General features: G+C 48.1%; 1 protein-coding gene across 1 annotated transcript in view; it reads right to left on the bottom strand.

The window, feature by feature from the left end:
- Positions 1-12,343, bottom strand: part of LOC144158802 (chitin deacetylase 7-like) — a 194,240-nt gene that overhangs the window by 2,740 nt on the left and 179,157 nt on the right. The window contains exon 9 of the mRNA XM_077689950.1: positions 1,664-1,909. Within this exon, the coding sequence (XP_077546076.1) occupies positions 1,664-1,909 (246 nt within the window). The remainder of the gene's footprint in view (positions 1-1,663; positions 1,910-12,343) is intronic.

Below are 12,343 nucleotides of genomic sequence, written 5' to 3'. Positions count from 1 at the left end.
TCCTTTCAAAAGGTACGCCGCCGGCTTCAAGACAAATATAAGGATATCTGAAGGACGGGTTAAAATAAGAAAGCCTAACTTGTAATGTGTAGAAATATACGCTCGAATGAAGAATGAAGAGAGCTCTTCTGAAAAAGCCACCTTTATTTCAGACGGCGACAAAAAATTATGTTAGAAAATTTGCAGCACGATACTGCGCTTTTACCAGGTCATCTGAAATAATTAGCCACTGGCTATCTCTGAACTGAAAAAAAATAAATAGTCTCTGCATACAACTGCCAATTATTTCTAAACAAAACCTTTGCGCGCAACGTAACACCTCGAAAAAGGCTTAGGTCGACCCAGCAAGCGGAGGAAAGAATGATGACAGAAGCTGCCTTTGGGGATTGTTAACAAGAACATAGGGTGGGAGATATAACGATCTCACAACTAAGTGGGCCTTAGGCCGGGCTTCTAATTCGGACAACAGACGACCGGGAAATGACCTGGCCAACAAAGAGCGACCGACAGACGAAACGTAATGAATATGCCGGTGCATAATACGTTGTATGGAAGAAATAACACTCTGGGGAAATGACAAGAAGGGCATGCAAAGTCGAAGGTATGGAAGGAGTCTTCGTTCAGCAGAAAAGCAAACTAGTAAGGATGATGATTATGATGATAACGATAACACTGACGGCGATGGCTGTTATAGCGGTGATGGTAAATTTGGAGCTGATATAGTTTTAAGAAGGCCTGCTGTAGCCATTGTGTTTGTGGGAAGTTGACCTGGCTTCTATTTGAAATAAAAAATGCAACGTTCTTTTGTGTTAGGAATGGGCGGAAACAGCTGGAATAGCGAAATTTGTATGTCATAATATAGGAGAATTGCATGCTTTGCGTATGTGTTGGACGATGTCAAAACCCCTGCTGCATTTGTTGTTTATCCCCAAGGTGGTTCCTTACTTTAAGTATCCTTGTTGAGTAGCTGTGCAGCCGCAGTTCTGGGCTAATTAACTGCAGTGTTTGTAAAAAATCACACAACTCCAGACAGGCAGACAGACCACGACCCGCTCCTCGGGTAGAAGAGCATGGCTTGTCCAGCATGCTTCAAATTCCTTCTTGTGTCTTTCGCGAGCCACAATCCATGCCAATCCGTGGGTAAGACCACAATAAATTTTCTCGGACAAAATTTCTTGGAACACGGCTGATACAAATTTCGATCACTGAGAGAGAGAGAGAGAGCTCTTTAATGTGGGCTGGAGAGGTCAGCTCTGCTAGCGGCAGTGCTTGCTACGCCAGATGGGGATGATTACAATGCAGTGAAGTGAATGTGAGAAATCGGGAAAGCAGCAATAGAGAGAAAACAAAAGTTGAATAAAAATGGCACGCAATGTAGTGCAAGGAAAAAACTCGAAATAAAGTTAAGCAAAAGACAAGAAAATTGAGCGAATGGAGCCCAGGAACGCAGAGCTTACAACACAGTGGAAGAGCGGTTACGACTCTCCCGTCACTCCGGGTATATATATATTGCCTGTTCGCGCAAGTCTTAAACCTACAGATACCACTACAGAACAGATTTTCTGTGCTACGTTGCCAAGACATTATTAAAAATTGTCGCCTTCCAAATTGCACAGAAATTCGGCAGCGACCTTTATTGCTCCTTGCTATGATATACACTTACTTGAAGTATTCGAATGTGTCGTTGGCGGTGACTGGCTGCGGCAGGCAACCCTCCGCCACTGCGCACGGCACGTCTCCCGTTGATGGCGTCGGGAAGAACACGTTAATGGGCACTTCCCAGAGTCCTGGGTAGGAGCCCTGGGGACAGGGCAACACGTTGCAGCTTCTTCGGAATCCAAAGTCCATGGTGTACGGGTAGACTGGCAGCTCCGCTCGGACACGTGGGTGGACAAGCGTGCTGTCGTACCTGCATGCCGAATATGAGGATCCCCATGAACTAAAGCATGTTACATAAATTTCTATATGTTTAAGCACGTCTGCGTATACTCAACTGTCTGTCGGTAACATATCTATGTAGGTAACGCTTGGTATGCCCTATTTTCGCTACGTAAGAAAATGTGAATAATAAAAGTTGTCAAGGCATACCTACCTGGACATCAGACTCTTTACTGCCTCCATCACAACGTCTTTTCAGCTATGCATTCGCTTATAGTAGTCAAGGGTATCAAATTTACTACGCGGTGCTTTAGAAGCCAGACAGTAACAATAAATGTCATTAGCTAAGACCAAAGCAATCACTGTCGTTTTTGATACTCTGCCTGAGTTTTTTCATACGAGAAGTTCAGGATCGACAAAAATGGCCGCACCCTACAGCCCGCGCAGTGGCATCCCGCCAACATCATTTTACTTGAAAAACAAGTCAGTATTTCTGTCTTTCGTGCTAAACATGGCCATTTTCTTCGCAGAAAAAAGTCGTGGCACTGTAACAATTTTTTTGTTGTCGTTTTCTTATTCCCGCCCGCTTTTCAACGTTGCTTCACATTTTCGTATATCCTAATTTGATACAGTGGGTATTCATTGATGACTCAAATTTCGTATCGCTTTAGATTCCTTTTCTAATAAAGCTTTTAACCCTAAACGCTTTACTGTGTGCTATTCTTTGTTTATCTTTTTTAGGTCCTACAGTTAGGAACATATTGGATGCATCGTCGCCGGTGACGATGTCAGCGATTTTAATGACTTCTCTGAAATTCGCAGTGAAGATCATAGCCTCCGCCGCCACTGGCTTCTCCGAGAAAACCGATAATGGTAAAATAGTAGATGACTTCTTTGGGTCAGTTATAGCGTTATATTACCGTGGAGACAACACACGGCGAAATGAATTGCTCAAAAAAGTCACAAAAACAGCCTGTGCAAGAAGAGAAACGTTGTGACCGCTGGGTCAAAAGCCTGGTTGACGTCCCACGCCCTGCAAATGTGTTGTGTACAACATTTCTACGGTGGAATTGACGAGCATTTCGCTGTACAAGAACACCATTCGCTGCAGACACTTTTACCCTTGTCTTATATACTACCTTGTCTTCATTTGCCCCGTGATTGTGTTGAATGTCCACAGGCAGCATCAGGTCTCTTAAGGTGAATCCTATAAAAAACCAGAAAAAGCGCCAAGAGGACGGCCAACCAGTCTGCCTTCGCCTACTGTGAATAAGCAAAAGGTCCGGCCCAGCGAGCTCAGGTTGGCGTTCAAAGAGAGGGTAGGGCATCTTTCACTTAGACCGAGCGAATGACTTAGACGCAGGAGCTGTGTAGTAAGCGATAGCACAATTAACAAGTGTGCGCGGAAAGCCATGTAACTCTCTGCCTGAACAAGCCTCGCATCTGCTTTGTCGCATATCATAAGCCACAAGATGGAGCCGGCAAAGACAACCAAACCAAAAGAGGCCACGGTCTCATATATGATACGTTCTTTTGGCCGCGAGGGCCACCACTGGAGAAGCCGGCGCTGCGATCGTTTTGACATCACTTGTAGGATCCCCGTTCCTACCTTGCTGCGTTGTTGGCTTGCCACGCATGACATTTCGTTTAGGTCGCGCTTTCTAAGTGCATTTCCGTGCTAATTTTCGGTGTTTGAAGTTCATTATCAGTGCGTGAAGAGTAGTTTGCTTTCATGGGGACTTTATAACCGTGGCAGGCTGCCCGCAAACTGCTTGAGTATCGTGGTGTATGCGGACGTGTGCGACCGAACCCAATGCAAGCTTAAGCTGCGGCTCGTTTCCCCGAACAATATTTAGCTCGGCTACGACGATCACTGAGCTAAATTTGTAGATTTCGGTTGTCGTTCTCAAGAAATAGGTGAAGGAGGAAATCATGGAGCGTTTACTGCTCGCATAAACACTCCGAACACACGTCCGCCGTGACTGCAGGGCGCCGGCAGCTCGAACCGACGTACGTCGCGACAGCAACACCTTGTTGGTGCTTTTTAAAATCAAACTGATCGCGGAAAAGGAGGTCCACATTCGTGAAAGTGGATGTTAGTGTGGTGAAAAATTGTGATGCGTAGTGTCATCAGCTGCGATTTTCAAGGCGATGCTCAAATTCTGCCGCGATCTACGGCGACCGGCCGCGGATATCGGGCCCCACGCCGCCGGCCCGTTCGCGCACGGTGCGGCAAGCGGCTGAAGGGTGGCGATACCTGCGCGCAAAAATCGGCCGAGGCCGTGGCAGGTACCTTGATTATCTATGGCTTAAATGGCAGTCACCACGGATACAAACTTTCACAAATGAGAAAAGGGGTGACAGTGTCGTGAAAAGTTGTGTTAGCGAGTGTCATTCGCGACTCTTACGATAGCGGCGATGAAATATCTGCCGCGACGCTAAGCCTAAAGTTCCCAACATGGAACTCCGCGCATCCGAAAACGGCGGCGAGTTAGCTGTTGCAGAAGACCCTCTTCTAAAACTCGCCGCGCGAAAGCGTGTTGCTTTGGGTTCGACGAACTTCTTGGGGGCCTCCAACGCTTGGTTCCCCTATTCTTAAACTCCCCATTACACCACGGCGTGTTTCGCCTCGTACGCTACTATGCCTTCTGTGAGCAGTCGTGAGTTCTCGTACTTGATGCTAGAGAAAGGCGCAGGCTCATTGTAAACAGGCAAAATCCCGTGTTGCAAAGTTCTTAATTAAAAATAAACATAGCCAAGTCTAAACCCGTTCGAAGGCCTTAAAAACTCGCGTTAATACCATTCGTACATTGCGGACAAGTCGTCGCGAAAAAAAAATGGTTAATCAAATCAGGGCATGAATATAAAAAAAACATTGGAGGGCAAATAGGCACTGCTTAAGCCGAAGTGCAGATCGTACCAGCACTTTTATGCCTGTGCGGCGAAGCAATCCGCTCATCGGTATCACGTAGTCATACATTTAACACACAATGCGCGCAGTACGCGTGGTGAGATGGCAACTGAGTGGCGCGTTTCTGTCTCTGTTGCAAGGTCTATTTTCTTGCACACACAGTCGCGTACATGTCACGTCGCAAGTATTTCATAATGAATTAACAGTGTACTTTTCTTGGCACCAATTGTATGGTCCTTGGCGTTAGCTGGCTGCGGACGAGCTGTCGGTGGCGATGGTAGCAACTACCCAGCCGCGGCGGTCTCGTCGAGAACAAGCGAGCCGTTGACTGCTTGCCCGGGTTATTTGGTCTGCACACAACTTTCTTCTGTAATTTGCATCAAAACCGCGAGGAATGGGGCACATGGGGGCCACAACAAAAAACGTGCGGTCGCATGAGCACAGGAAATGTGTTCTAGCAGACGACAGCATAACGACGCTTCCTACAAGTGACGTCACTCGTAGGTGGCGCCACGGTGTGTCCTCGGGGCCACTAATGTTTTGCTGGTTTGGCATTTTCTTTAGGCGTTTTCATGAATAAAGCGATATCACCCGGAAGTAAAAGTACACATGTTTCTGTAATTATTATTTTCCTGAACTTTCTGTGGTTAAATGCCCTCAGGGTGTAGCAATAACGCGGCAACATGGGGCTTTATGTACACATTCATTTGAAAGGTTGTTAGGATGTTATACTTTGGAAACAAAATAGTTGTAGCAACCAAAAAATGACGTCGAAGCAAAACATCAGTGCATATGTGTTGCGAAGTCTATGGTCAATAGAGTGGACGGCGGTTCGTTGAATCCGAAGTTTCTCGGTGGGCCCTTTATACCAATGGCTTCCGTGCCCCGCAAGGATGATGGTTCAACGCCTGCGGCGGTGTCTTCCGGGGGCGCTTCCCGGAGAGATAAAGGGGGCGTGCTCGAGTGAGCGATCCAATGGCTTGGGTTTTCAAGTGGGACATTTGTACAGACCACCCTGAAACGTCTCCACGGCTCTGAGGGAGGGACAAATCCAAGACATACGTCCCGTGGCGTGAAACGAGGCGGTACCTGTAACGTGGCCGCAAGCCAGGCATCAGCTACAATTTGACACTCAGCAGCCATCGCCTGATCGATTCCTTCGCTGCCGGGCTGGCTTGTTGCGGTGCCGTTGTTGAGGGCTCCGAGAGCCTCGATTCTGCCGTGCTGGCTATCATGCTTACTATTAGACCTTACGGAATACCGGTTGCACGTAACAAGGGGGCTTGGGCGAGTGTATCCGAACGTTGGAATGGTGAGGCGTTTGACACCGCCAGTAGTGTAAAGGGATCTCAGCGGAATCATTTTACTTCAGGAGAACCACGTGACATTGTGACGTAGATATGATGCAGATTCCACAACGTCACAGCAGTCATCATCATTCATATCGCGCGCTGCATGGCGGGGAGTGCGCGGGAAAGTTGAAATCCGGTCGTGGCCAATCATGGTCATAAGTTTCGGGCGGCGCCATCTACGAACGAGTTGGAGGAGCTCGCCGACCGGAGCGCCCCCCTTGGATGCCAGTGTCGCCATGTGTCCCATGTGTCGCCGAGAGGCAGTTTTTGATTGCACTGTGTTACCAAATTAATCACTTACCCGTTCACGCGACGGATGACGTAAGCTGTCTGCTCAGCCCGAACAGAGGCTGTTGAAAGATCGCTTCTAAGCTGGCCAGGGACCAGGCCAGGGACTTTCCCGTTGCGAGTCTGGTGTCTAAGCTATTGCTCCGCAGACGCAGGATGTTCGTACGCAATGATTTGGAGGGGATGTTTGAGCTGCGCCGTTGCCACGGGCGCTGCTGTTGTTAGACCGCGTGGCATGCTGGGATATGAGCGTATAATTCGAAAGTTGCGGGCATATTTTGGGACACATTTCATGATTTACAGAGACTCTCAAGATCCAGTCCAGTCCAGTCCATGCCCGGAGATGAACGGGTAATTCCAAAATTGGAGACACAAGGAACGGTTTAAAGCAGCAGTAGCACTACGTGCCGGGAGATAAGCGTGTAATTTGAAGCCACCAATCTTGGGATTCGACGGGGTTGCATGCACGGGTTCTTGTTTAACCATCGTCGCGATGGGCCGGGAAATGAGCTGCCCTTGTTTTACACACGTTCAGAAACAGAAAACGGGATATATATACGCTTGCGATTTGCTCAAGCGGGAGTCGGTGGTAGACATGAGATGGCCGAACGTAAGGAATGCACAAAACGCGATCACTTAGCGTAGGATGTAAGTTACCTTGTGCCATCGACGAATGTTATTTATGGAGATAGCGTAGTCATGACGGATGAATTGTTCCCCCAGTTTCTTTTCGAATTCTTCTATGGCTGTCTATCGCAACAACCTTTTGAGCAAGTTCCGCATCAAGCTGGCGCAGACGCTGCATTTTCACGTTGATTGGGATGTAGCGCTGGCCGAATTGCCCGTGCGTTTCTCCAAGGCCAAACGTATAGTGGGGAATGAATGTTGTCAGAATACTGAAAACCGACGATAAAAGCGAACTTTCAGTCGAACAAGACCTTACTCTCGCGGCAAACCAGTCAGTTCTTTAACCGCTGAACGCTGCGCTCTCCAGACTGACTGCACAAACGGATTGCGTCTCTTGAAATCGAGACCGTTTACCACTTATCGTAAAGCTCGGCGTAGCCTTTTTATTTTCTTAAAACCTTGCGAAGGTGTTAGGAGTGCCAAAAAGGTTTCACCAAAGCGATGTAGTGTTAAGGTGCGGATATCCGAAATACCCGAAAAAATACTAAGGTGAAATGTGGAGCGAAATCTGCAGCTGAGCATGAATTGCCGGTTGGCGGCTGGCTTGTTGGTGTGCTTCGCGAGCGACGTGTTACTAACGGGTCGCTTCAGGAATGGTGTACTGGGGGCCAATTCTCCAAAACGGCGGGCCGTCGCTTTGAAACCGCGGGGTAGCGCCATTGAAATGTATGTGTTCTGGGGTTGGGGCCGCCGCTTTGAGGTGGGCAGCGTGAAGTAGGAGCTGCAAGAAAAGCACTGTGGCAAGGACGCGAAGCGACACCCACTGACCTCCGTCATTTCACTTGTCGCTTGGCGTCCTTGCCACAGTGCTTTTCTTGCAGCTCATCTTCACGCTGCCCACCTCAAAGCGGCGGCCCCAACCCCAGAACACATACATTTCAATGGCGCTACCCCGTCGTTTCAAAGCGACGCCCGTTTTTTAGAGAACTCGGCCCCTGGAGTCATTTTCGTGACGGATACGACGTCAGTGAAATCTTGGTGTACTCCGGCATAAAGCTTTTGTGTTAAAATTTAAACACAGAAAAGGAACAACCATAAGTATAACCTAGTGTTTTGTACTATAGGTTGCGTTCCCGCAGGAAGACCCTGTGTGCAGGGGTTTACCCTTTACAGGCCGCTTGCTTCGTTCTACTGGCGTCACTTCCGTGACGGATATGAGGTATGTGAAATCTTAGTGTATCCGGGAATAAAACACTTTCGTGTTAAAACGTGCCCCGACATGGTATTGCGGTAACCTATACCGGGCATCAATGAAACAAGACTGCCGTTATAGGCGGTGGCGGTCCTGATGGCAAAAGTGGTGGCCCTGGAGGAGCTTTCAGGCGTTGTGCCTAGCGTCTGATTCACGAGACAGTTTTTTTACCCTGATGCTATTAAGCCGCTACTCTTTTTCAGCCGAAATATTCCAGTCTCTTAATGGAATGAAGGCCTCCCGTATGCTTCATGAGTGCCAAATTAAGCATTCTTCCTATCCGCTTCTGTTTGTAAAGTATAAACGAAAGCATAATACTTCACTTTAGCTAGTTTGTCACTGATGGCAATCGTTGCTAGTGAGCTGGGGAGAATTCTATCACCATGTCGCACAAGGGAAAGGGCAAAATGATTTGATGAAAACTGTTAAATCTGGCACCTTAGTGCATCGCAGTCACTAGGTTAGAGCTTAGCGAAAAAAGCTTTTGATCTCCAGAAATTTGCAAATATTCCCGGCTCTCCAGTAAAAGAGCATTTCTTTTTTTTGTGTTTCCAAGTGCCAATGGCATCGCCATATTTGTAACAATTTGGCGTCTGAAAGCGCGGGCCGCAAAACTTTGTGATATATTTCATCTGGACATGCCAAAATTCAGAAAGTTCAGTCGTGAGAAATCCGGTGCTGCCGGTAATTCAATCTGCTGTCTGTGGAAATGAAACCACTAAGACGCATCCATCGACAAAGATCTCTATGCTTACCGACTTTGTGTACGGGGTGTAGTTGAGAAGCTTGCCCTGCGCTGTCGCTAGACACGCGCCATTCATGACGCTCACTAACGCAGAGGCCGATTTGCAGTATCCGGTGCGAACGGAAAAGTTCACATGACTCATTACAAGACAATGTGTGGTTACTTTTCCAGCATCTCGAGGGAAGGAATAGCGAGATTGCCGACTATTATTTATTACTATATCGCCTCCATGAAAACGTTTTTGCACTCCCAACAGCTTTGCAATGTTTTCGGAAAATTTTATGGCTACGCCGTGCTTCACGGCAAGTGCGAAACGATCCAGTTTGAAAGTGAGGCACTTTGTCCAGTCCGTCTATAGAGCGCACCGTTCAGAGGCTCAAAAACTGTCTGTTTGCGCGAGCGTCAGCTCTTCCTCGGCTGAAACCTCGCCCTTATCTTCGGCTTTCAGTAAATTGACAACATCAATTCCCCGTATTATGTTTAGAATTGTGAAAGGCAACGATAATTTGTCCAGCGCCATATCCCAGTCATCGTGAAAGTGCGGCGTGTGCGCCAGTTTGATGCGTAACTTGCCCAAAGTGTTCCCGGGAAAAACGGACGTTGAGGAATTTGAAAACAAACTGACGCAAATTTAATCCGCGACGACGGCGCTATCTCTGTAAATGACCTCTGTCGGCGTCACAAACTGACTTACATCCTACGCTAGGTGATTGCATTTTGTGCATTCTTTAAGGTTCGGTCATCAACAGTTTACCGCCGGCTGCCGCTTAAGCCAATCTCAAGGATATCGACCTCGTTTTCTGTTTCTCAACCTGTAAAATACATGGACGACTCATTCCCGCACCCGTAGCAACGATGAGTAAACAAGACCCCGTGTCAGCAGCGTCGTCACAACTCAAGCTGTGCAGTTTCAAATTACCTGCTTATGTCCCGGCGTGCAGCTCTGATGCTGCTGTAAACAGTGACATGTGTCTGTAACTTTCCAATTACCCGCTGATCTCCCGGCATGCACAGCTGCGCTGAACAGTGATTTGTGTCCGGAATGCCACCCCGCAACTTTCGAATTAGCCCCTAATTTCCAAGCATGCTGTGCAGTCTAACAACGGCAGCGTCTGTGGGAACGGCGCATCCCAAACATCACCTCCAACTCCTCGCATAAAACCAAAAGCCGGTCTCTTTGGAGCAATGGCTTAGACGCCAGACTCGCAACGCCGGAGTCCTTGGCTTGATCCCTAGCCAACGGAGAATCGATATTATTTTCACACCCTCTGCTGGCACTGTGAGGGCCGCCTACGCCATCGGTCACATGAAGGAGAAAGTAATCAATTCGTTAAGACAGGGCCTCCTCAATTATCAGTCACGGATCGTCCCCGAACTGGCCGAGATGCCAACCGGTGCTCAATTTTCCGATGTATTCCAAAGAGAAAATTCCGGTCTGGCCACAGCCTCGCACTGCCCACGGACCGTCCAGGACTGGTAAATGGAGGAAGGCCACGGTGTTAACCGAAAACTGCATTTTGGGTTAACTTCGACAGATGTCGCCACTTCCATCCCAAGGGGGCGCTCCGGTCGTCTATACATGGCGCTACCCGAAATGGAGTGGGGCTGAACGGAATGCTCCCGATGAAGCAACCTTTTGCAGTTACCTCACGATATAAGATGAGCAGTGTTCCGTGTTTATGCTACTCGTGAACTTTCCTTTGTCGACCGCACGCAAGAAGAACAAACTGTAACTGTCGTCAAACAGTTAAACCACCCGACCTGGCGATACTGTCCCACGCCGCGACCACCGCGACATCTCACTCAAAACAAAGCCGACAAATTGGCTTCTTTTAGCGGATATTATTTTGTTTAGCCTCTGCAACTACCTTAAGGGCTATTTTATACAGTGTGCAGTCATTTAAACACGCCACAAAGCGCCACAACCAACTTTCACTCTGGCTTGTAATTCAAAACACATGGATAGCAGCGAGGGTCGTCTGCTTTTGTACTACCCAGAGGCGTCGGCCGCTAGGGGCACTGCATGTCGCCAAAACGCCAGCGCAGGAGGCCTATAGATTCGTAATTCAGGTGATAAAATCAGAAATTCAAGCATCGATGGAAGAAAATGAAATCCGTGAAGAACGCGAGAATGAATTTTGACAAGACAGGCGATTGAATGATATGGTGTTCGTGATAACACAGTGCACTGGAAATGCGAAAGCACTGAATAGACCATTATGGATTGCGTTCCTAGACATTAAAAGGACATATGACCACGTAAACAGAGCCCTGCTGGGGAGAAGGCTGAAACTCCAGGGATTAGATGACGAGTTAATACACCTCCTTATAGCAATTTATAAATATAATAGAGTGCTCCTTTGTGGGGAAGTGATGGGGTATGCGTGGTCTGCGGAAACGCAACAGAAACTATGCGGCACATAGTGTTACATTGCGAGGGTATCCATCCAAATCTACATGAGGGAAATATTCGGCTTGCAGAGCCCTAGGATTGAAGGGTAGAAACGAGGAAGTCACTTCAAGGTTGTCGAGGTGACGAAGAGAAGATTAGAATGCTGGTGGAGGACAAACAATGAGGGGAATATTGCCTAGGGCAGCCACTACCTGCAACAGTAAATAAATCAGTGTTCTGTGCCTAATACGTTTTTGTGCCTGCCCTAAGAGCAGCGCTAGTATTACACGAAGAGTGTAAAACTAAGGTACATTAGTTTTTTGGTAAGATGACACGTCATCACCCCGCTACAAAAAGGACGCCGCTATTGAAATTGTGATGATTGGGCACCCCCGATTTTTAATTTCCTGTGCACTTCCTCCCCGCATGCTTCGCGTGAGATCGATCATGATGAGGGCTCTGAAGTAGCGGAAGCTACGTCTGGGCTACGTCACAACGTCGCGTTGTTCACCGAAAGTAGAATGTAGAATGATCCTGTTGGGATCACTTTATAATACTACCATCGACAGGACAAGCGAGTGCGGGGGACACATCACGTCGGATGAAATTACGCTGACCTCCAGTGTCTATCAAGAAGCTAACGAGCAGCTGCCGGGTTGTCCCGAGGCCACATGCATGGCCCGTCTGCATGAATACTGGCATGGGTCCTGCAACAGTGGTTAATTCAGACGTTCCTGCGTTGGCTGTCTCGAAAGTCACCCAATCACTCCGGCTGGGATCTGGCTTTCTGCTGACAGGCTCGGACGTTCCTGTAGGGTATTGGATGTCGCACAGCGTCCTCAGGGGCTGACGTGGTCAAGGCCGCAGACAAAACACTTCATTGACCTCTACTGCCTTA

The sequence above is a fragment of the Haemaphysalis longicornis genome, unplaced genomic scaffold, assembly GCF_048455015.1.
Source record: "Haemaphysalis longicornis isolate Haplotype H1 unplaced genomic scaffold, Haemaphysalis longicornis Haplotype H1 scaffold_10, whole genome shotgun sequence".
Lineage (NCBI taxonomy): Eukaryota > Metazoa > Arthropoda > Arachnida > Ixodida > Ixodidae > Haemaphysalis > Haemaphysalis longicornis.
Note: the sequence above shows the minus strand (reverse complement) of the source record. Positions and strands in the feature narration are given on the sequence as shown.